This window comes from Poecile atricapillus, chromosome 1, assembly GCF_030490865.1.
Source record: "Poecile atricapillus isolate bPoeAtr1 chromosome 1, bPoeAtr1.hap1, whole genome shotgun sequence".
In the NCBI taxonomy this organism is placed as follows: domain Eukaryota; kingdom Metazoa; phylum Chordata; class Aves; order Passeriformes; family Paridae; genus Poecile; species Poecile atricapillus.
Genome location: NC_081249.1, coordinates 120,230,321 through 120,256,926, shown reverse-complemented (window position 1 = coordinate 120,256,926; position 26,606 = coordinate 120,230,321). Strand labels below are relative to the sequence as shown.

Sequence of the window (26,606 nt, the reverse complement as noted above, 5' to 3'; positions counted from 1 at the left end):
CATGATTAGGTTCCTGCACCTGACTGTATACAATTCTCTGCACTGTCCTTTTCAATTTCATTGTTCCACCTCTCACATCTTAAATTTGCATCCCTTTTATTTACTTCATTATTCATTTTTCATCCATTTATTCAGTTTGCAGCTGTTTTTAGTGCTGCTCTCTCCCTTTCCCCTGGCAAAGAGAAACATTCAATATTGTCTCACTCCATCATTCTGAGTCCCTCACCTGCTGCAGTCTTTGCCTTGTTACAGACTGTCTGCTCATGTGAGCAGTTCATTTTCTCACCCTTTAAGATCTGCAGAAGGTTACTTGACACTTAAGTAAATTCATTTTTATTTGTGGGACTTTTGTGACTCCTTACTTCTGCTCAATTCTCTTTTCAGTTCCATCATACTTCCCTAACATCTTTTTCTTTAAACTTTTTCTTTTTTTAGTTTATTTTTTTTGTTCAACAAGACAAGAAGCGAGAACGAGAATCCTTTTGCTTAGCTCTAAAGCTCTTACATGATGAGAAATCTGAGCAAGAAAACCCAGTGAATACAGAAAAATTTACTTCTTCACTGCCTTCAGTAAGGAAAAAAAAATTTGCTTTTAAAACTGAGGGTGACCAGTGAAGCTTTCCCCTGCAGGTTTCTTTTGCAAAAATATTTGACATAGAAACTTAAAATTAAAGGTTGCTCAAACTTTCCGAGATCTTTCGTGAGGAAAAACTCTTCTAAGCCTATTTGTTTTCAGGGGCTGCTTTATGCTCGATTTCTGTCAGTCTCTTTGTTTTTATTACTCTAAAAATGAGTGTAGCTCTAGTGAGAAGCATCAGCATGCAAAAAGCCTCAGGAGTGGGGACTTCAAAACTCTTTCAGAAGTCAGGAATTTGGCTTTGAGGCTGCCTCGATGGTTGTTATTTATTTTGTTTTATTTTTATCCCCCGCAAAGGACGCACCAACCACTGGTCTGCCATCATCGGTAGCTCCCACTCCAAGAATTACATCCTGTGGGAGTATGGAGGATATGCCAGCGAAGGAGTCAAACAAGTGGCGGAGCTGGGGTCCCCAGTGAAGATGGAAGAAGAAATTCGGCAGCAGGTAGGTGCATTTCAGCAGAAATTTGAAATAAAGGCTCCTTCCTTGGCCTGCAGTTTGTCATTGGCCATGCCTGCTCGGGGAATTTTGCTGAATGATCCCCAGCCCAGTGGAGAAAGGGTTCTGTGTGTCCTTCTCCACTTGTTCTCACCCTGGCAAGAGTTTTTTGTCTAGGAAAGGACAAGTAAGTTGAAGAATTCTACATTTAGAAAATCTCTGTGCCACCTAAAGCATAAAGCAGAGAGAAACTCACCTTTTCAGGCTTGATTGTGAAAATGTTTTTTGGGAAAGAAAACTTCGAAGACAACAAGCAGTGCCCCCGCCTTAAAATAGTGAATGGTTATTTATCATTTTGATTCTCTTTGCAGAGTGCTGCATTTTGCTTCCTGATGAATCACCTCATTTTGTGTTATACAAATATCTGAAGTGCTTTGTTTCCCTGTTCATCATTTATTTATGTGGCACAAGCATTCTTTCCTTAATAATCCCTTTTACAAAGAAAATAACCTATTCCTTAGTGTTGAACACGTGCATGAAACCCTCTGTGCTTTTCTTCACTTTTTCCACATTTGTGTGGATCTTTTCCTGTGTTTGACGCTTCTGAAGATGAAGCCAGCAAAAATAAAAGCAGAGTTCAAGGTGATATTGGTGATTAATCATTCTCCCTTTTGGTAACTGCTGCATGTTAAAGGGACAGTATTTCAAATAAGTATTTCAAGACCTCCAGGGTATGTTGTATACAGGGTGGCACTGAGATATCCCAAACAAAAAATCATTTATATTCATATAAACAATATAAAACAACCTCAAAGACTGTTTTGAGAAAACTTGTGTAGCAAAAGACTTTGTGTGCTAAATATAATTTGCTTTTTTGTGATGCTTAAGTGTATATAATCATGGCACGAGAACAGCTGGTGTATCTGACAAGAAATTCCCAAAGCCAAGGAAAAATAAAATAAAACCAGCTTATAACTTAATATATAAAAGGGATAGAAAAGGAATATGTAGGGGAAAAAACAATTTCAGTCTGGGGGTGAAATGTGATCATGGATACATTTTCTCTTTAAAGCATAATAATCCTTGGTATATGTGGAAATGGAAGGTAGGCCTTGATCCTATGCAGAAAAGTGGCTGGATTTTATCCCAGCAATATAATTTAAACCCAGATGGATTTAAATTGTAGCAGAGCATTGTATATACCACATGTAACTTATCATTTTTTTGCTGCTTACTTGGGAAATCAAGATTTTCTTGTAGTAGGCCCAGGTGGAATGAAGAAAATCATCAATTTTTTATTGAAGAAGGTAATTTCTGTTATGGTCTTGGTGAATACTTTTATAAATACGGGTTTTATTTATAAATACATCTGAATTGGGGCTACACAAGGATTAAATCTTCTCCTGGGACAGCAGGAGCAAGAGGAAGGTGCTGGGTGAGGAGCAAGCAGAGGTGCATTTGTGGAAGGACAGATGAGTACAGAAAAAAAATGAAAATCATCTTTCTGCTTTCCAAATCTGCCTCCTTTGTCATTTTGTGCCATATATGTGCAAAAAGGGGATGTGCTTATACACTGGATTGAAATCAGAAGAGATTATGAATTTTAGGTAGATTATTTAGATTATCAAACAGATCAATGGCTACAATTTCAGGGGCTGCTGAGACTGAACAGGAAATTAGTGAAATCACAATTAATTCCAGCATTGGGGTGTTTGATTGGGTCAGACCTGCAGGAATTCCCCTGGTTCTCCTGGGATGATCCAAGTTTTCAGCTGGTGTTCTCACTGGATATTCCCTAGGGCAGCACAGCGTGTCATCAAATGCCAGAGCATTTCTGTCAAGGTTATTGGACTTTTTTTCTTGTTGACCTGTGCTTAAGCTGCTCTGATATTTCTGGGAGATTTCGAAGTAAAATTCAGCAGCCAAGACAGCAGAGTAATGCCAGGAGCTGATTTGCTGACACTTAAATCAGGCTAGTATTTTTCTTTTCTTTTTAAAATTCAATCTGTCCCTTGCAATATCCCTACCTGCCTTGGAATTTGATAAAGTTGTTTCCTTCCCCAAACAACAAAGTGTTGCAATGTACCTCAGGATTTATTTGCTCCTTTTCCATTTCTTATTTTACCTTCCTTTCCCCTCACTGCTGCCCTACCATCCTTGTGTTGTGGGTTGATGGGAGGATGCAATTCATGAAAATCTCTCTCCAAAGAGTTTTGATGCTTTTGAAAACACAGGAAAGGAAATTTTTAAATTCTGGTGCTTGGACTCAGAGCTCACCCACTGCAGTTAATGCACTTATTCCATGGGCACACTTGGATTTGGGAATCTGCTGAGTTTTCTGGGCATTTCCTAGGCAGTTTCTTAGGTGAGCACATAAACACATATTTATGTAACCAGCATCTGTCACTGACATTACCCGAGGTTTTATTAAAGGAAAAATAAATCTAATTATTTTTGTGTTTCATTACCAAAAATTGACTGTGTATAAAACAAACAGAGAAACGAAATAAAGGTCTTTCAAGGAGCTTTGTTAAGAAGTGTCTTAATAATTAGGTGTGGTTAAATCCAACATTTTGCTCCCTGTGTGACAGAATGCTGCATCAGCAGCAGCTTTTCCTCCTGACCTGGCACCTTGGGCTGCTCTGCTTTGTGTCCTCGCTGCCAAGAGCCCGTCTGGGCTTTTTGCATGGATGATCCTTGTGCAAAGTGTGGACTTGCTCTGTGGTTTGTTTATCTGGGAGGACTGAAAGGAACTAATCAGCCTTTTTTGTTAAACTCTTCCTGGCAGCCTGGAAAGGAAAGCCAGGGCACGTAAGGGTTTTGCTAAAACAATCTGTCAAGTGGTGGATGTGTACAATGGGATAATTCATGCGTTGGGCTTGGGGGGTTATAAATGAGCAAACAAAGGCTGCAAGAGGAATTGTGTGAGGGGAGGAATGTGCACTGACCTCACATACCTCAGCCAGATATATTCACCCTTCCACTTTGTTTTGAGAAATTCCCATTTCTCCCCATCCCATTATTTGATAAACTGGCTCGTAGGAAACGAACGCAGAATTCAAAAGGGAAATTTTGCATTCAAATGGGGATTGCTCTGCTCAAACAAATGAACAAACAAACAAGATGGTTAAAACATGAGTCAGAAGGAGTAAAGTGTAATTCTAAATCTCATATCCTAGGCTGACGAGAATAAGACTAAAATAGAAACATTGTTTTAAATATCTCTCGCCTTAAGAGAAATAATTTGCTTTTGCCTAATTATTTCTGAATAAATATTCATTCATTGTGCCAGCAATTCTTTTTTAAACCAAGGTGAGTAACATTCTGTAGCTTGCATCTTTCTCCAGAAAATGCAGCATGTTGTCTCTGTGTGCTCCCTCTGGACCCAGAGGTGACATTCTCACAGGTTTGGTTTAATGCCCTGTGAAATGTCAGTCAGTTTGGTGACTTTTTAGATTGTCTTCAGCATCCTCAGATGAAAGCTGAGTGTGCCTCCAGACCTTTCAGAACAGCAAGTTCTGTTTTCCAGGAAGATGCTTGTAAACTTTTGGACACAGGATAATTTAAATTGTGTGTGTGAATTGAAGGTGAAACCTGAAACAGCAAAAAACTTCTACAGAAAAAAAATATGCCATTGTTATGACTCCATGCAAACATTTATCTTCACAAAATAGTCCTGATTTGGATTTTTTTTTATATAATAAAAGAGAGTAAAAATTAAAGCAAATCCATTATTGGATTCATCCTGATTGATTGATTTTTTTAAAAAGTAATTTCAGTATTTAAGTTGATATATATCATTTTATGACCTGTTTTGTAAGGCAGTGCTTTATTGTTCCACAGAAGAATGGGGGTCATTAGATTTTCCTGGCTGAAGCTGGTAAATCACCTGAATTACAGAGAGGAATCTGGAGGATATTGACCACTTTTTTTTTTTATTATAACACTGGGCAGCTTATTGTGTTTACTAAAAAAAGCTCCAAAATTTGCTTTTTGAATCAGCTGCTATTGTGTGCTTAGGGAGGTTAAAATCACCCTGGGAGGTCCAACTCAGTTGACTTTTGCTTGACAGAGCAGCTGAAAATTCTCCCTGAACACTTCACCTCAGAGACCAGGAAAGCCCTGCCAGCACCTGGGAATTGGGCTGGGAATTGCACTGGGAAAACGGAATTTTGTTGAGATAGCTCAGTCTGTGTTTGTTTAAAGGAACTGAAAAATGAGTGATGACATGGTGGCTTGGCCTTCACTGGAGGAGGAGGAGACTGAAACAAATGAAGGGACTTTAGATTATTTTGCCACGAGCTGATGTTGATATTCCTGCTGTGGAAGAACTGGGAACCAGCAGGAATTGGCCACCTTGGATGTTTCACGTTGGCCTGAGAAAACCTTCATCAACATCCCTGCAGAGCCCCCTTCTCCTCAGTCCTCAGGGAGGGCATTTTTGATCCCATCCAGATTTTCACATTTCCCCGCTGAAAAGACAGGAAAATTACCGTGCCCACAAAGCCTGATGTGAAAATCACGCTCTTGCAAACAGCCCAAAAGCCCTTCAGGTTCCTAAACCCACAGAAATTTTCAGTGCTTTTGGACGTGGTGCAGCAGTGAAATAGCAGAACTCAGTCCCAGCGTGATTTCCACTTTAGTTACAGCCTGACAGCATGGTTTTAATGGGGTATTTATTCTAATTCTGGACAGATCAAGCTGCTGGGTCGTAAATTGCCTTCCAGACTTCTGTTTGCTCAGTTTGCCTCCTCTGCACTCCGTGCACACACCTCTGCTGTGAATTATGGCACTTTTTAATGCCTTTTCCAAAGGGTAGATGCCAGATTTATCCTGCTTTCCTTCTGCAAGATTTACCTGATATAATGATTCAAAATCTCTGGCATTTTGGTAATTAGAAATTTTGGAACCCTTGTATACTGTGCTAAATTTCATAAAGTATTTCTGCCAGCAAGAAATAGTTGTCTACTTATGTCATAAAGAGAAGCTTTATGTGCCAATAAATAACTCATGCAACAGGGCTCAGAACACCTCTTCTAGTGGGGCTTCCATCTTCTAATAAACTTCAGTTATTATATTTTATATATATATATATATATATATATATTTGTTTTTATAATATATAATATATAATATATAATATATAATATATAATATATAATATATAATATATAATATATAATATATAATATATAATATATAATATATAATATATAATATATAATATATAATATATAATATATAATATATAATGTATAATGTATAATGTATAATATATAATGTATAATGTATAATATATAAAACATAATTCATAATATATAATGTATAATACATAACATATATAAAATATATAATACTATATCTTATATCTTATATATTATGTTTTATCTATTATCTATTATCTATTATCTATTATCTATTATTATCTATTATCTAATATATATTATATTTTTATATATTATATAATATATAATATATTATTTATTATATATTAAATATTAAATATATAAATATGATATATATTAGATTATTATATTATATTATCTAACTCTCTATATAATGTATAACTGTATATATAATATACAATATATAACTGTATATAATATATATATTATATATTATTATATTATCTAACTATAATTACAATGATTCAGTTTTCCTTAAAAAAACAAACAAACAAGAAAATAATCATCCCAACTCCATTTTTTTTTGGTATCTCATGATAGCAGGGATGTGCTGTAATGAAGAAGGAACTGATGCTGCATTTTCTGTGTCACAAAACACCTTTTTCTGGTCTAAAAGCCATTGAAAGTAATGACTCTTTCACAAAATTAAGTTCTGACAACCCATTTTTAAGTGGTGTATTATTCCCTGGGCCAAAACACTGCCCAGAAAATAATTCAATCCACTTTTATTAGCTCAGCCAATAAAAAAATTGAATAGAAAAATTTGTGTTTGAGTCCTCTGAAAATGTCATTGTGCTACAGAGGAACTCTCAGTTGCTCCATGTGTGCTTCTTCTGTCTGTAGGGTTGTGAGAGCTGGCAGATGTTGAGCACATTTTGTACAAAATGTCTTTTTTTTTATTATTGTGGCCATCTCTTTGGAACAGCATCACTTTGGAACACCAGGCAAAATATAATTTCCAACTTTTATTTAGCCTTTGGTCAAAACTTTAGCAAAATAGTGGCTTTTAATAAAAAAATAGTAGTTAATAATGCCTTTTTTCCTTCATTTCTTCCTGCCTTCCCTCATCCCTTGTCAGCTGCAGGCTTTCTTTCTGATAATAAACAGGGAAAGATAATATTTGGAAAATAAATCTTTATTCTTCTCTTTGATTTTCTGTGTTTTTAACAGCTGTTGCTATTTGATTAATCAATAAGGCACCTTGATTTTTAAAACCCCACCTTGTGAGCTCTCATCTTGCTTAATGAATTCCAGAGGCTTCACACCTCTAACTTTTCTGGGAGTCTTTGAGATTTTGCCCTCTGAATAATTACCTTGTAATTGATATGAAATGATTTGCATAACCAAACAATGACTTACGGTGTCAAGTTAGCTCAACATTTAATTTCTCCTTCATTTCCCTCAATTTGCCTTGCTGCTTATTTTCTTCTAATCATCACAGAGCCTCCATTCCTGATAAAACAGGGAGGAACACACACACCTTTTCAGGAAAATCCAATAATCAGGTTCTTTTTGAATAAAAGATCTTCAAACATTTTTATTTTTTATTTTTTTTGCATAAGACCCTTCAAGAATAAAAAAATTAGGCTTTACTCAAAGACGCTCAGTGAATTCTGATAGTAAATTGTGTAGAAATGGGGTCTATCAAAATTCCTACCCTTCTTTCCATCTCACTTGAGAGGAAACAATTGAAAAATTTGCTTCTGGTAGATCCATTCCTTTGGGTGGCAGAGAACAATTTTAGTTCTCCAGCACACAGACATAAAAGTCACAAGGAAATGTCACCTTTTTTGGGACAATACAATTGGATTGCTGGACTTTATTTGCTAATTTTAGTATTTTAAAATATCTTGCCTTTTTATTTCCTGCAGTTAGATCTTATCGTGCTGCCACAGAATTATTATTACTGTCCTGCAGCAGATTCATCCAGGGGAAAGATGTGATGAAATGGCTTTCAAATTGTTTTCCTTCAGTCTGTTATTATTATATTAATAACACTATTATAAAATAATAAATATATAAATATAATAGATATTCTATAATGTAATAAATCATATAATATATAATAAATATTATATATATATTTAATATATAAATAATAAATATATACTTAATATATATTTAATATATTTTAATATATATAACAGATAAATAATATATAAAAATAAATGTAAATAAAATTAAAAATAATAAGTAATAAATAATATATAAATAAAAAATAAAAGAAAAAGAAAAATAAAAAGAAAAATAAATAAAAATAAAAATAAAATAAATATAAATATAAATATAAATATAAATATAAATATAAATATAAATATAAATATAAATATAAATATATAATAAAAATCTATTATAAATAGTACTATTATTACTATAATATTATCAGTCTAGTATTTTTTAAAACATGAGAATTTCAGATGATTCTTCTTGTGCTGCTGATACTGAGGGACAAACCAACATCTGAAGAAGCAGAAGAAGTTTTCTTCTGTCATTTCTGACAGCAGCGGAAGTTCAGCACTCCAAAACCAGAGTTTGGTTAGAGGAATTAGCTGTGCAGAAGAGGCAACACCAAAAATGTTTTGTCAGGCGTGCAGAGCAGATGCTTGGGCTCCTCCTCCGGTGGGAGACACTGCCCAAACTCCTGGGGAATTCAGGAAATTCTGCTTTTAAAGGGTCAGAGTAGCACTAAAAATGAAATTAGGGCCGGGTAGATTTCTCTCTGAGTGCTTTCCTCTGCTGTGGCTGAAGCTGTGATTAAAATGCAGTGGCTGAGTGGCAGGGGAGATGCTGCAGAGGCCGAGCAAGGGTCTGAACCCTCATTAGCAGCATTTGTCAGGAACCACAGGATCTTCCTTGTTTTCTCTCTTGTTGCATTGTAAATATTGTTCAAAGGAGCAGGATGCAGTAACAGCTGAGGCTGATGAGTTTTACAGCTCATTTGACTTGCAAATTCTTAATTATTCAGGCAAATTTTCAACATAAACCAAAATTAAGGGAATAACACAGAATGCCAAGTTTGCCATTCTGGGATTAACTTTTTTGGGGGGGGTTGTTTGCTTGGGAACCTCAGTTCAGAACTCTCACTCTGTATCAAATGTTTATTTCCACCTAAATATCAGCTGAGCACTTAGAAAAATACAATGTAGAAACATTAATATGAACATTTCTTAGCCTGTGTCCTTTTCTAAGACAGCTCTTCTTAGTTAGACTTCTAGATCACAGAGTCTGACTCAAAATTCATTTACTGCATTTAATATTCAGAGAATAGAAGTGTTCAGGTTTGATGTTACACCTGTGTTAATCTGTAGTGGATCAAGCTGGTGCAAGACACAGAATAGGGAGGATATTCATAAGTATTTAAATGAAATTTTAACTTGGTTTTCCTAGATTGCTTTTCTAGCCTGAATCCAAATGTGTTGTAGCTCCTGTCAGTCAAAACCAGAAGCAGGAATACTTATTTTTAGTAGGGGTGAGGGTTAATGTTTTTGACCAGTCTTTATCTCAGGAAAGAATGACATGCTTGCAGACTGTGTGTTTCTTTGAGGTTCACCAGTCAAATATGGATGGAAAATGAATTTAGGGACTGGAATATCTGCTGCAAACTGAAACAGCTTCAAGGGTTAACACAGGATGAAATATCTGATATTGTAATGAACTGCTGGTTACAAACTCCAGAATCCTTTCATGATGATGCTTCTGGATTCTCCCTCAGTCAGCTCTTTCCTTTAAACTCATCTCATTATTATATTCTTGCTTCAGTCAGTGATATCTCCAAATAAATGCCCTCACTTAGAGCCTGGGGTGTGTTCTGCTATTCCAGGAACATCCTGGGGGAAAGAAAAACCAACCAAACCACACTTTACTGGAAAGGAAACAAGATTAGAGAGATTTCTGTGCCAGTTGTTGCTTGCATTGACACTCATCCCTATTTGATGCCAATGTTTTAGCAGATGATACAAAACATTGGGTTCAAAATGGGGATGTTGGCAACTGGAAATATTCAGTAGAAAATTTGTTTTTTAAATTAGGATGTGGAAATTTAAGGGAGATTTTAGGCTGTACCACAACAAGAAAGTTGATGCTTTGCCTGGATAAACGCTGAGTACCTCAAATGTTTGTTTTCTTGTGAGTGAGAAGGGGCCACCACGATATCTGGAGTTGTCTCAGGTTTGTTTAAACACCTTAGACCTTACCAATAAAGGAAGTCATCAAGTTTAGAGAAATCAGTTTATACCTCTTAACATGGTTTCCTCTATAAAATACTCCTCAATCTTAGGAAAGGACAAAAAAAAAAATAGCTAAGAGACTGCATAAATTAATCTATTCACAGAAATGGAATGCACCTTAAAATTGTCTGTGCTATATTCCCCTGTAAGCTGGCAATACTAATTTAGATGTTGAGGATGCAGTGATTCTCTCCTTCTTTTATGACAAAATTTTTGAATACTTTCAATGCTTTTAGTGCATTCAACGCTTTAAAAATATCTTTTTCAAGAATAAGTACCAACACAGAGAACAGATCTGTTTAGAATTTCATTTTTGAGTTCTGCTGAAAAGTGGAAAGAAGAAAGAGTTTATTAAGCATTTTGAAATTGTAGACTGGAAGAACATTTGAGCTACACAATTAATGATGTTGTTTTAATTCACAAGCCAGATCAATTATTGATATTATTTGCAGGTCTGGGGGTTGTTTATTGAATATCTGACATATGCACCTCTAAAACAAGCAGGAGTCCAGAAAGAGTGAGTTAAAGATGATTTAGGATGATTTAGGATGATTTAAGGATGATTTAAGGATGATTTAGAGTGAGCTAGGATGATTTAAGTGATATGAGATGGGATTTTAGTGCTCTTGTTTGGATAAATATTCCTGCACATGTAGGAATGCTGATGGTGGAGGGATAGGGGAAGAGAATGGATGATTTCTTGAAGAATTTGGTTTTCAGCATACCTTAACCAGAGCTGCAAACTTTCTGTGAGGGTAAGAGGAGCGAAGGCAGGAAAAACGGGCAGTCATGGGTGGAAGAAAAACCCTTGTGCTTCTAATCCAACTTGACCCATATCCACAGACTGTTCCTTGTTCCTTACATTTATGCTTCAAAACACCAAAACCACAGCATTTCACTGTTCCTCCAAAACAATTAACTCAGTTTGAACACTCACAGCTTTGGTTTCTCACAGCAGTTTTGAGAACATGTGAATTTTTTTTTGCTTTTGTTCCTCCAAAGCTGTGTGCAGTGCATTCTGACGAAAACTTCATGATGTTTCTCGTGCTTTTAAAATAAAAACCAAAGGGAGAAATAGATCTTTGTCATCATCAGCTAAAAGCAATATACACAAAGCAGAATGTGTGTATACAAATGTGTATAATATACAGAGTCCTATGTGGCCATTTAATATAAATAGTTTAATATTTAGGCATGAGGAAACTGTTTATAATAATTTTCTTATCGATCTAAACTACACCAAAAGTCTGCAGCTAGACATAAAAATGTAACCAGATCCACTGTGTAAAATCTATTTGAGCATCACATTTTTCCCTTTTATCAATCACTTGATCAATAAACAGCCACAAAGAGTTTGCTTTCTCAAACCCAAGATGCACACATCTCCCCAGGCTTTGGATTGAGAAAGGCATCCAAGAATTTGTAAAAATTATATATCATTGAGGTTTATTGCTATATCTTTTTTCCCTTGGCTTAAAAAAAAAAAAAATCCATAATGCTGCAAAGAAATAAAATCTCTTGGTTATTTAAGCTATACAACAAGGCTTAGTGCTGAAATACTCAGGAAACAGCTTGTGTTGATGGAAAAGTTAAAACTGATTTTTTAATTTATTTTTTTTTTTAACGTATAGGAATTTGAATCCCACACACAGACCTTCTTAGAGTTGTAGTACGGAGGCTTTTTCATTTTGCAAATGGAAATGCAATTTTTCTACATCTCATATAAATTCACTTTAGTAATCACTCCCCTAAAATTAAGGCTTGCTATGTTATTAGTCAAATAAAAAGGTTTCATTTGAGTTATATAGGCAAAGAACTATACCCACGGTAGACACTTAATAATAAGATTAAAAAACCTGTCAGTAAATTATCTGTCAACTGCCACTTTTGATATTTCCTGTTTCTTTTTCTCTCTCCATGAAAGGTTGGGCAGAATTAGTGCACCTCTCATCCATGTCAATGATATTCCTGCTCCTTAATTCAGCTGGGAGCCTCACAGGTGATTTATTCTGATCACTGGGGCTTCTGGAGACAAATTCAGAGGAGGAGAAAGATGGGGAGAGGCTTTTTACAAGAACATTTAGTGAAAGGAAAAGGGGGAATTGGCTTCAAGCTGAAAGAGAGTGGGTTTGGATAGGATATCAGGAAGAACATTCTCTCTTATGAGGGTGGTGAGGCACAGGCTGCTCAGAGAAGCTGGTGCTGCTCCATCCCTGGAAGTGTCCAAGGCTGGGTTAGACAGGGCTCTGAGCAGCCTGGGATGGTGGAAGGTGTCCCTGCCTGTCTCACTACTGGACTTTTGGATTTGGGTTCTTTTTCCCTTTGAACTGAAGATTGACAAGAGGGAGGCAGTTTTCTCTTGTCTGGTCTCAGTTGTTTATTCTTTTCTTATCACCATCACAAGGTACAAGGAGCTGTGTGCACTATGATAGAAAAGGGGTAAAATGGCTCACAAAGATCCTCTTCAAGGTCTTTTATCTGTCCATTTACCCAATTAACAGAAGCCAACTAAATTATTTTTCTTAGTGACCCAATGACCCAACACCTGTGTGCTGCACTACGGTATTTTCTATCCAATCACTCACTACCACCCAAAAACCCCCAGGAGAAGAAGATGAAGAGGAAAGAAGAAGGACAAGAGACAACACCCTAAATCCTCCATCTTGTCTCCTGTTCTCTAAACTACTTTTTCACCCAGTGATTTAAGAAAACTTTCTAATCTACACACTTACACTTTTCCTATCTAACTTTAACATTTGTTCTCATGTATCACCATGAAAACATGCTCATGAATTTCATGTCATATGAAATTCAATGTTTTTTTTGAATCCTATAACTAGGTATTAGAAACAAGGCCACACACTCTGTATCTCAGACTCCAACACCTGCCCATGGGAATAAGGTGATATTTAATATCCCTTCTAACTAAGGCATTCTAACTAAGGTGAGGATAAGAATGCGGAGCTCTCTGTCCTGACAGCTCCTGAGTAGAGGCATTTTCCCCTGAATTACTGCACGTGGTATTACTGCTCTTTAGATTCAGCTGAGAGGCTCCTCATCGCTTTAATCACTTGAATCAATTCTTCACATTTTCACAGCAGGCCCTGGGATTTTACTTGGAAAGTCCTGTGAACTTTTCCCTTGGAGCTGCTGGGTGGGTTTGGGATGCACAGATCTTTTGGGCTGTTTCATCTCGGCCACCTGACAGGACAGAGCTCTAAACCAAAATTACTGAAGAAGCCAAAACCTCCCAGGTTGTGATTTCAGGGTGAAATTCCAGGGGAGACAAGTACACCCACTTCAATATGGGATAATGTGCTTCCAGTTAAGCAGGACCAGAGTTTATTAATCTTTCTTTACCTGTTCTTTTGACCAAAATTTAGTGTCTGATTGTTTCATGGAATTGTGTTTGTGCTTTTGCAGTCAGGAGAAATTCCACCCTGCCTCAGCCTCTTTGCAACAGCGCTAAGGAAAGTAGATGGAAAAGTTCATTTTCACTCAACAAAATAAGGAGAAAGCCTGCAGTGTTCCATAGATACAAGTTGTTTTAAATGCTTCTCTTTTCAAAAGTTAATTATGTGATTGCTGCATTACTTAAGAGCTGAGAAGAACATATCTGTAATGAGCAGAATCTGAGTAGATTTTTAATGCATCTCTTTCAGCTCTCCCCGTGGCTAGGAGTGCTTATTGAGATGTTCATTTACAATAGATTACTGGTACTTTTTTAAAGTACTTTCCCACTCTCCATAATTGATGTATTAGTATATCCCCTAAGCACATTTTCCTGCTCGTCTTTACTCCATTAAGATTAAGCAGAATGGTCATTAGATCATAAAGCAATAAAATATTCACTTTGCTACTTACTGCAAAAAAGCTGTCAAATATAAAGATTGACTTTGCCTTCAGGTACATTTTTAATGGTCCTTTAAATATAGCCCTGAACACACAGGAACAGATGAGGAGCTTTCTTCATCAGGGGGAAGTATATCTTAATTAGGTGCCAGGCCCAGAATTTTTTGCTCTGCCCATGCTCTTCTCTGTGTGAGATTTTTATCCATGGTTATATGAATTCATGACACAGTTGCAATGCAGGTTAAAATTAGGGAGGCAATTTAGACTTTATTGCTTGCTATAGACTTTTTAATAGGTTTTAATTAAAATGTCAAAGATCATATTACACACACATATATATATATATACATATATATTTCTTGTTCAAATAGCAGTGGAGAACACATTCCAAAGATTTGAAATAACCTCATTTTCAGTGTGCAAGCATAAATTGGGTTTGCAAAGAGGTGCAAAAATCATGACACAAACCCCAAATTTTATGTTTAGAAATTTGGGCTTGCAGAAGGTTGTGTGTTTCCTTCACTCACTGTAGCTCCTCATTACTTCCCTCCAACACTCCCTTCTTCTAAGAGAGAAAAAGAGAATCTTACAAATGGTAAAAGCAATTTTCAAAGGGCACCAAGGGAGGCAGAGGAAACTTCTATTTTTTGTAATTGAATGCTAAAAGATTGTAAAATAAAAATAAAAATAAATACAAATTAATACAAAATAAATTTAATATTAATATATAAATATAAATATAATATTAATACAAAATAAAAAATACAAATAAAAATCGTGTAAAATACATCAAATACATGCAGCAGCACAACTCAAAGCTGTTCTGGTCAGTAGGGGTCATATTTACTACCCACCAAGCTAGATGCAATGTGTAAAAGAAGGATGGTATTAATGACTGAGTAATTATTATCAGGAGAAATTGCAGCCAGATTTATTTTATTGATTATCTCTTGGTTAATATTGTCCTGGCTCCAAAGTCACAGTGTTTCCAGACATTCAGAAAAGTGTCAATATTCACTGGTTTTGGTTGTTACTGGGTGTAAGGTTTCTCAGTCAGTGCTGGTTCTGGGCCACTTTTTTGTCTACCCTGAGGTTACTGAAGTAATTAACAATTTGATAACGCTCAGAATTAGAATTAAAAGCTTTGGGATATTCTAGCTTATGTTTATTGGGTTTTTTTTAATGATGGTGTTAGTGTCTGTAATACTTAAGGTCTTCCAAGGGAAAAGCGTCTTTCCCCAGAAGTCTGGTGTGCTATAAAGGCATTCTGTGATTTTATTTTGTTGGAGATTGTCTTGGGAATGGTGATCATGGAATTTGATGTTTGATTCATGAAGCAAGGAGGGGCTCCAGCAGAATGGCTGCCTTGGACTTGTGGAGGACAGACCTTGCGTAGGAGACTGGATAAAAGATTCCTTGTGGAGGCAATCCTGAAGGGCAAAGGAGCCCAGGAAGGCTGGATACTCTTCCAAGAAGGAAATCTCTAAAGGCACAAGAGCAGGCTGTGCTGAAAGATCAGCTGGTGGGGAACACCAGCCTGGCAGGACAGAGAACTTTGTCCAGAACTCAGGAAAAAAAGGAGAGCTTGAGACTTTTAGAAGAAGGGGCAGGCAGTTTGGGAAGACTACAAGGATGCTGTGAGGTTATGCAGGGCTAACTGACCTTTAAAACAACAATTCTTTGCCATCAAAGCAACCACTTCCATCAGTGCTTCAGTTTTATCACTGAAAAAATGCTCCCAGGTGCTCTGAGCTCCATCCCCAGCCCCGCTGCCTCTCCCAGCCTGCGGTGACGGCGCTCTGCTCTCCTCGACTCCGTGTTTTGACACGTCTCTCTGTTGGGGAGGGAGAAACAGGGAAACCTTATGAATGTGATTGTTTGGCAGAAGATTCTAAAAATATGAAGGCTAGAATCGAAGTAGCAATGAATGCCTGCTTTGAGTCCTAGGATACTGAGTACTGGTTACTATATAACCAAAGAACAATAGCCTAGCCAGCTAGAGGAGAATCCCTGCTGATAAAACAATGTCCTTCTGCTGACAGAAAGTCCAAAGGTCAAGAAGCAAGGAAAGAACTTGTAAAGCTTTGTAGAGTCTAAAATGCAACACTGTACATTAATATAGGGAAGTGCATAGGCTGAATGTAAATTCTTTAGTGGGTGTGTCTCATGGTGATTGGTTACTGAGAATTAGAATATTCACTATAGGAAAGCATATATTGGATTGTAACAAGAACTTTGCTCTCTTAGCTTTTCTCTCTTACTTCTGAACCCCTCTCCCTTTACCTCTTACCCCTCTACCCCTCTCCCTCACTCTTAACTCTCAGCCCCCTTTCCCTGCTCCTACCCCTCTCGTCTTCCCTGCTCTCTCCCTCTGCTTTTTCCCTCTTTCCCTCTCTTACTCCCTCCCTCCCCCTTCCAACCTCTCCTCCTTTGCTCTACCTGTTCTCTCTCCCCTCCCCTGGACCACGTGGACGCTGAGGCTGGTGGTGGACACGGGTCTCCCCTCCTTTTACCCTTATAATAAATTGCTTGTACTTGAACATCTTGACCCTGGAGAAGTCTCTCACCGTGAGCGAGCGTTTTCACACGCCAATAGTCTCTCCAAGGTTTGGGCTGCCCTGTCACTGGCTGGAAACTCAGCCCCTCTGATGCCTGTGGCAAGTGTTATTCCTCCCTTTTATCAGTTTTTCCTTGGGTGAAAGCACGTCCCTCGCTCATTATGCAAAGCAGATAATTAGCTGATTACTTGCGCTCCACTTGGTTTGATTGGATATGTGTCACTCTTGTCAGAGTGATCTTCAGAAGAGGCCAGTTTGTCCTGAAGATGCTCTTCTAGTGTCACCATCAGTCTCCTGGAGACTCTGCTGGGTTCCTTGTGTAGATCCCACTGTCTTTTTGTGGCTTTGGACAACTTTTATAGCATTTTATGGCTTTTTTATGGCACTGGACCACTGCATCCACCTGCTCTAAGCCCATCACTGTCCCAGTCCCCTCCTATCAAAGGTTCTCACAGGACTGCAAGAAGTGCCTTGATCCCCTCAGTGGAACTCCACTGGAGACAAGGGCTGGAATTACATTCACAACAAATAATCAAGATGATTTGATCCTTTGACACTTGGCTGTGAATGTTTTTGGCAGCCCGGTTCTCATGTTTTTTGTTGTGCAAACTAGAGGAAATCAGTCCTTTACCTGTTCAGTCCCTCCTTTACTTTTCATCTCCCCTCTCTTTCTAATCCTCCTCTATTTGCACTAAAAACATTTCAGTAAACACATGTGAACCTCTGAAATTGTATTCTGGGGTCCTCTCAAAGAGCACCTATGATTCAACCTCTCCTGGAGTGTGCCCCATTATTTGGCCAATTCTTTTGTACTTTACTGCAGAACTTCCCTGGGTTTGGAGGGTATATATCCTTTCCTTTAAACAGATGTTCACATGAAGTGAAAGAATTCATTTGCAAGCCATTCATTCATCCATAATGTTACATGAGAAAAAAAATTCACCTTGTTTTCTTGTTTTTGTGCAAGGTATAATAAACTAGCTCATAAGTCCCTCATCAGTTTTTATTTTTGTCTTTATGTCTCTATAACCTCTGTTCCAGAAACAGCAGGTTTTTTTGTTTCCATTCCAGTTTGTTTTGGCAGTTGTATACCGAAAAAAGATACTGTCAAATTTACAAGAAAATTATATGGATTCCTATATACTTCTAATAGGTTTTGAGTGTCCAGATGGAAACTAAAACCTCTAACTTTTCCCATGTGCTGGTGACTTTAAAAAGAAACAAAAATGGCAACACAAACACCAGCCCCCTCAAAAAAAAAAAAATTGCAGTTAAATGAATGGCTTTTCTTACCTCAGTGCCACAGGTCAGGTTGGTAAAGCAGCACAAAAATCTTGTCATTTAAATAAAACAATAGAGTTCTGTGATCCTGGAAAATTTTTTAGTAGAGGAAGAGGTTGGGTCTTGTCCACCTAACACAGCCCTGCCTTTGTGCTTGAAGCACAAACTTCCACCTGAGAACAAAATCTGTGGAATACGGAGGACTGAGAGAAGCAATAAACTCTCAATATCTCAATGGTTACAGCTGATCTTTTTGTTTTACTGACCCACTGCTGCTGCTGGCATGGAATAAACTGAATTCTGGTGGATATTTTGAGCTGGACAGCAGTCCTGGTGGCTGCCTCTTGTTTTCCTCTTAGATGAGCTCACTGCTTTTCCATTTGACCTCATGGAGACCCCAGTTACTTTAAGGGGTTAAGAAGAAAGGCCTTAAAATATAGAAAAATAAAGGGATATCCAGTTTGGGACTAGGCAGTAGTCGCAGACTTTACTGAGTCACTACTATGTCTATATTTTTTGGAAATAAGAGATTTTTCATCCCCTCCTTCTCATCATGTTGGGAGAATAAATTTAATATATAATAAAAATTAAATATATATTTATTTTATATAACATAATAATATATACTATATAAAATATAGTATATATAATATATAAAACATATAATATATCATATATCATATATCATATATCATATATATAACATATATAATATACATAACATATATAATATATATATATTATTTTATATATATAATATTTAAATAAGTATTAAAATATGTTCATTTAGTACATGTTGGTGAAGCATATCAAAATGCAGAAGGAGGGGCTGTAATATAATTTTTTTATACATTTTGTTTAACTGATGACATAATTCCCAGTTGGCATCTTTGAAAGAAGACTTCTTTTCCCACAGAGATATCCAGGAATATTTTCTATTCAACAAGGTTCATCTGATGGTTTCAGAGCATGTTCAAACATTTAAGAAAATAAATTTCCCAATACTCAGGCAACTTGGCTATAGAGTTTTTATTGGTGTAGAGCGGTTAAGCGCCCTGCATACGCTATAAATCAGAGACTAAAATGGAAATTAAATTCTGGACCAATTTAGGGACAAATAAATTGGTAAAGATTTTCCTGGTTGCTCTGCAGAAATAGTTCATTACCTCCATCAATAAGTATTTTTCACATTGCTGTCTCTCCATTGTGTGTTATCTCCAAGACTGAATTGTGAAAGGGGAGCATTGTGTGCCAGCTTCAAGTAAAAACAAAACCAAAGGATCTTTTCTCTGGCCACTGCCTTTGAGAAGTTTTTTTGACTGTACATGACTTTTGGGGTCTCTTGGGACCAAACTCCAATTATGAGGTGAAAGAGCAAGTTTAATTTGCAGGGGAAGTTGCTGCTTAAGAGTAAGTGAGAATACTGGCTAGTCAAACAGGATGGGCAGTGTAGAATATATTTTCTTATTTATTTGTTGTATGAGGACAGAGAAAATGGTCTTGGCTTTTATCTGAGGCAGAAAACAGCCGGGATTCCTCAGTTCTGGCCATGCCACTGCTTCCATCCCTGATTGGGAATTGTCCTGTGACAGCTGTGACTTCCCTGTGACTTCCCTCATTCCAATATTTCCAAGGGAAAAGGCAAACCACTCCATCTCAGAAGAAAAAAGGAGATTCTATAGGAGTTAAAACCCTATTTAAAATTTTTTGCTCATCTGCCAAGGTGAATGAGAATATTTTGACCTGTCCTTTTTGTGGTAGCTCACACTGGATGATGCTGCCCTCATTTCTCCCAGTTTGTGGAAATAAGATGGATTCCAAGAAGAAGGATAATTCTATTTTCTTCCCAGTGTGTGAGGAGAGAAAGGCTGTGGATGTGTGGATGAGATCATCACTTTAATAGCAGCCATTTATCTCTGAATGCTCTCTGGAGGTAAACACAATGATCACTTTTAATGTTAAAAGCATAATTCAGCCTGGTTATTTTCCTAATCCTCTTCTTATTGAGGTGGATTGGTTCACCTGATCTATTTAAATGTTGATGAATGCAGAGTATTTTTTTGAAGAATGCCTTTTATATTTGTTTCACCTTGATTAAGGATTCAAGAACAAATTGAAAAGAAAAGGAAAAAAACCCAAGAAACCAACAAAACCATATGACTCCCCATCTTTTGAAGCAAAAACCTGTTTGGGCCAAGTTAAAATACACGGGAAAATAAAAAGAAAAACAGCAACATTCTTCTTTATGCTGCACTTGGGAGGTGCAAAGCTGGCAAAAAGTTATTTTACAAATGACCAAATAAAATGCAAAGTCCTCCTCAGGAATTACACAGATCACTGCACTCAGTTTGGATCCTAGAAATAATTCTGTTTTATACCCACAGTGAAGTGGCTGCTAAGGAAAAGGTAAATTGAGCCTTTCCACATGGAAGCAAGGAAGGATTCATACCTGTGGGAGGGTTTTATTAGAAGATGAAGCTAGTTTAGAGATAAAATAATTAGAAAAAGGCATTATCCTCAAGTCAAGAATATAGTTTGCAAGAACTTAATCCAGTCTGATATAAGCCCTGATAATAAACTTTTTCTGCAGTTATTATGGCTGTTGGTGGAAGGGAACCACCAGCTTTTGAGCCCATTCCTTCCATTTTCTATTTGTGAGGGTTTAATACTCCAGCTTTTTTTCCCATTCCAATGAGATTTTGTCATTTTTTCCCACCAGAGCAGCAGCAAGGTGCCCATCTTGTTGTTTTTGTTTTTTTTTTTAATTTTCCAAGGAATCAAGCTGTTGATCCCTTCCTTTTCCTTTTTTCTGGGGCTCTGCTTAGACCATAAAATGAGAGTTGTGATGTGTTGCAGTGAGTTTTGTGGGTGTTGGTCTTTGGGTGTTGATTCACACGATTTCATCCACGGAATTAAACCAGGATCTTCTCAGGATTAAATTAAAGAGTTTCTCTCTTCAGATGTATTGATTAAAAAAATGACTGTTTCAAGGCACATTTGTCCCATAAAGAAGACACTTTCACAGTTTCTTGTCCTAAATTTAAGTAAAATTTCCAGGGTGTCCATCAAAATATTCATTCACCTGGTGGCAGTTTGGGTTTTCTTATACACTTTTCCCAAAATTTCACCTGTAAATTTTGTAAACAAGATAAAGTGTTTATCAGAAAACTTTCAGAGAAATTATCATATTATTTCCATAATTATTTATTCCCTAATGTCCTCCTTCTCAGTAAACGGCTCTAAAAGTTTAAGCTGTTAATTTTTTTTCCTACAAAATAAGAATCATGTTTAAAAATAGAAACTCCCCCCAACCTTGTACATAATTGTCTATTTATCATAGGCTTTTCCTTTAAGTTTTCACATTTGCTTGACTTGAGTTACTGAGTTTAATAATGGTCAAGATGCAAGAATAGACACGAAAAAAAAGGGATATTTAACATTGAGGAGAAATGTATTGATTTAATTAAATTCCTGTCGTATGCCCTAGGAAGGAATGTCAAATTAAATCCAGTTATATTGGTGAGATATCTCAGATGTGACACAAATGAAGGATTTATTAATTCCTAGGTTCCTAATTGTTTTATTTGCATCACAGCACACCATAGCTCTTGGATATGGTTCTGCTCTTGCCCTCCTGTAATTTGGATTTGGGAACAGGAGAGAGAAACCCAAGCCTGTCTCATTTATTGCTTGGTTTCTTTTAACAGCCACACATCACCTGCAGGATTTATTCCATGGCCAATGCTCCTGCTCTTTCCTGAAGACTCAGTTCAAAATGCATTTTATTTTATTTTATTTTATTTTATTTTATTTTATTTTATTTTATTTTATTTTATTTTATTTTATTTTATTTTATTTTATTTTATTTTATTTTATTTTATTTTATTTTATTTTATTTTATTTTATTTTATTTTATTTTATTTTATTTTATTTTATTTTATTTTTATTATATTTTATTTTACTTTATTTTACTTTATTTTACTTTATTTTATTTTATTTTTGCACCTTGAGGTCCAGGACATGCTCCTATCCCCTGTGTGGATGTGAAGAATTGGGCACAGATAAAGTGGTTTGTTGAAAAGGTTTATGTGAAATCTTTGGTTCTTATACTCGTTCATCCTAAGTTATTCGCAAGATTTCATGTTGGTAAAATAGATTGTTTTTTTTTATTTTTAATTTCCAGTTTTGCTGTTATATTGTACTTTATAAGGTTCTCAAAGGAGCATCTGAAAATGCACCACCACTAGTGTGTGATAGAGCACAAACAGAATCAGTGACCTCAAGCAAACCCACACACTTCAAATTAAGAACATAAATACTTTATTTGAAAAATTGTCACTTCAAACAGTTTCTGATTTTCTTCCTACATCTATTTCTTTGCTAAAATGATTTTTTTTTATTATGATGGGAGTAGAAAAATCTAATTCATGCATTGAAATGACCAACAGAAAGAATATGAATGAAAAATGTCCCACCCACCCAATACAACCAGCATTAGGAATCCAAAGATTTAATGTGGGATAGAAGAGGAGCCAAAACATTTTGGCTTCTAGAACAAAATTTATGATGAGGAGGAAAAAATCCCTGTGAGAGATGATGGAAGACAGGTAAGGACAAGCCTGCTTCTGCTAAAGCTGCGAGATTTGTGTCACATTAAAGAGAATTATTCTGGCAAACAGAAGATTTCCCAGCTTTGTAGAGGGAACTCACTTGGAATCTTGATAGGCAGGATCTCCCCAAGGAAATATCCTGAATCAGAGTAATTTATCAGCCTCTGCCCACAGTGCTGGTGCTCCAAAATCAACATTTCTCTCTTACCTTGTGTTGGAGTCTGGAACACAGAGTGTGTGCCCTTGTTTCTGATACTTAGTTATAAGATCCAGAAAAACACTGAATTTCATATAATATGAAATTCATGAGCATGTTTTCATGGTGATGCATGAAAACAAATGTTAAAGTTAGATGAAAAAAGCTAAAAGTGTGAGTGTGTGGATTAGAAAGTTTCTTAAATCACTGGGTGCAAAAGTAGTTTAGAGAACAGGAGACAAGATGGAGGATTTAGGGTGTTGTCTCTTGTCCTTCTTTCTTCTCCATGTTCTTCTCCTGGGGGTTTTTGGGTGGTAGTGAGTGATTGGATAGAAAATACCACAGTGCAGCACACAGGTGTTGGGTCATTGGGTCATTAAGAAAAATAAGATACGTGTCTATTGTTAATTGGGTAAAAATAGGTATAAAGGTAAAAGAACTGCGTATTTTGGGGCCATTTTGTGCATCAGACACGAAGTGTGCCACAAGGCCTTGTTTGTACCATCAGAAGAAAGAAATGCACCAGATTGCAAAGATTAACCTTGTGCAGCCAGACCTGTTCAGTTTTGTGATCACCTGTTAATAAACACCAGAAACAAGATTCTAACGAGCTCGGGAGTTTTCTTCCAATCATAAGAACTGAGATGAGCAGGGCTCCCCACGAGTGAGGATCCCAAAAGAATTCAGTCCAAAGGAGGCTGAGAAATCCAAGAATAAAAAGAAAAATACAGAAGAGATGCAGCAGAAACAGAGAAACAGAAAAAAGATATTTTAGAGAAAAGTTACACCTTGGAAGCCGTTCTTCCCTTCTTTATCCCATGAACACATTCTTTCCTAACAACAGTGGGGAACCCAGGAGAAAACAGAATTAAAAGTCTTGGTCAGCTCAGTCAAGAAATTTTGGTTTTGTTTTGGGTTTGTTTTTCTTCTTTTTCCTTCTTTTCTTTTTCCTTTCTTTTCTTTGTTTTTTTGTCCTTTAGAAAAGAAACAACTTGTACCATTCCAGACACAGTTTTAGGTTAAGATCTCTGCAAATAACGATAGATTTTGGTTTGAATCTCCCATGAGAGCATTTCAAACCTGATAGCCCTGTCAATTTGAAGAAAATAAAATATATAATATTTATTTATTTATATATAAATTTATATTTATTTATTTATATACAAATTAATATTATATAAAAATATTTAAATAAAATTTTAAAAGAGCTATATTAATTGGAATAATTTTTTTTTTTTTTTTAAATTTCTTGGGTTGTGAGAATCTTGTGTTTAGCTACAGGGGTGGCAACAAGAAAATTTAATATGTTTTCTTCCTTCTTTTATTTTTCCTTTCTTTTCTTTGTTTTTTTGTCCTTTAGAAAAGCAACAACTTGTACCATTCCAGGCACAATTTTAGGTTTGTTTAATAATGTAATTAATTTTATTTGTTTGTTTCTTTAATAATGTTTGTTTAATAATGTAATTTAGGGATCCCACAGCTTTATTCCTTTATTATCTCCAGCCATTGTAGGTTTTTCTGGTTTTATCTGATCCCTGTGAAATTTGACTTTTGTTTAAATGTTAATCACTTTGGAGTGGCTTCGTGCCGCTTTCCAATGCAGAATTGTGTCAATAAAGTGGAAATAAATTTAATGATTTTTATTAATAAAATATTATTAATGAAATAAATATTAATAAAATTAAATAAAATTTTAAAATAAAATATATAATATAACATAACATAACATAACATAACATAACATAACATAACATAACATAACATAACATAACATAACATAACATATAAAATATATAAAATATAAAAAATATAACAATATAAATTAAAAATATAGAATATAAATATATATAAATATATATAATATATGTTTTTATATATGTATATATTTATATATATGTATATAAATAGATATAATATAATATATATAATTAAATAAAATTAATAAAATAAAATATTAATAAAATTTAATACAGCAGGATTTATTCACCAGATTGAGGATTGTCTGTGACCTCCTCATTAAGGTGTTTGCTGACAAAGCAGACTAACAGTAATGGGACATTAACACCACTGGGTGAGGAATTACTTCATTTTAAAAGACTTCAGCAAATTTTCATGCCTTTATCCGTCCCCATTCTGTCTGGCTGCTAGAACCTGTCTGTACCTCAAATACCTCATCTTCCTCCTTGACAGGGAATTTCTAAACACACAGAAATCTGTGGACCTAATTGCTGCTGAATATTTGTTTTTTTTTTTTCAAGCATGTTTCCCAGGAAACAGCCTGAACCATAAAAATGCTGAACCATAAAAATGCCAGGACTGTGAAGTTCAGGTATTTATCCCATCTATGCCTTCACTCCTTTCTTTAGATTTTTGCAATACCCACCTTATTTTTGCAACAATTGGCATTTTGAATGTAAAACTAGTGAGCAGTTAGGCTGAAATTTAATCACCTGACTCAGCTCTGGCTTTATCTCAGAACAGAGCGTGCCTTGATGCTTCAATCTGCTGAAATTGTTTTGCATTATTCACCTGAAACACAACTTTTTTTTCCCCTAAAATAGTTAAATAAACACAATTAGGAAGTCCTGCAGTGTTTTGGGTGTGTCAGAACAGAGTGTGGATGAATTTCAAAGGCCCAACAGTGATTTTCCAAATGGGATCTCTTGGCGCACCTCAGCTTCTGCACCCATCTCGTGCTGGGAGGGTGGGAAATGCACTTAATGCAATAATTTGCCAGAGAATATTGCAAAATTGGCTGAGAGTGAGCAACTTTCAGGCAGTGATGTGCTTATCATGTCACACACGCTGTATTAACAGAGGATGGTAATTTTAGCGACACTGAAATAATCTAAGGCGAACCTTAATATTTACGAATTTTTTCAAAAAAGCGAAGAAAGCCTCAATTACAAGAAAAACGTAGCACAGGATAATAAACCTTTGAGTTATACACAGCTCTTCCTGATTTAACAAAATCCACTCAGGGAGTTGGAAGAAAAAAGTAGCTGTAAGAATGTGCTACGTGATAATACTTGAAATTCATATATTATAGATTGAGCAGGGCATGGCCAGCATTACTCAGGGCAATGCCTGATGCCTTTTATTTCCCTCAAAAGCTGCTTCTTTTATTTCAAAAAGAGGTCTCAGGTGCTTTACAAAATCAGGTTTTTTCTGCTGTTACGGCTAGAATTAGTATTATTGTCCTTTTTTGCATCAAAATTCTTCATTTCAGCAAATCACAGCACAGCTGTTAACACTGACTGTGAGATGAAATGTGAGGACTCAAAATTGAGTGCCTATTTTAAAAATAGAAATGTTAAAATAATAAATAAATATATAAACAAACAAAGAAATAAAATTATATATATACACATAAATATATTTATTTTTATGTATAATGAAGCTGCTTTTTCTTCAGAAATAGTTACACTTTTCGATTTCTTAACTTAAAATACTCAGAGTAATTCACAGGGGAACAATGTGAAATCTTTGGTCACAGAACTTCACTGTTCCATGTAATTTAGGGATCCCACAACTTTATTTCTTTATTGTCTTCAGCCATTGTAGGTTTTTCTGGTTTTATCTGATCATGTAAAATGGAAAAAAAAATGTTAATGGTTTGG

The 26,606-nt window shown here is 35.9% G+C and overlaps 1 protein-coding gene across 1 annotated transcript in view; it reads left to right on the top strand.

Annotated features, from left to right (window-relative positions):
* The window catches only part of SPON1 (spondin 1), a 181,533-nt gene that overhangs the window by 61,569 nt on the left and 93,358 nt on the right, over positions 1 to 26,606 (top strand). The window contains exon 6 of the mRNA XM_058829221.1: positions 935 to 1,083. Within this exon, the coding sequence (XP_058685204.1) occupies positions 935 to 1,083 (149 nt within the window). The remainder of the gene's footprint in view (positions 1 to 934; positions 1,084 to 26,606) is intronic.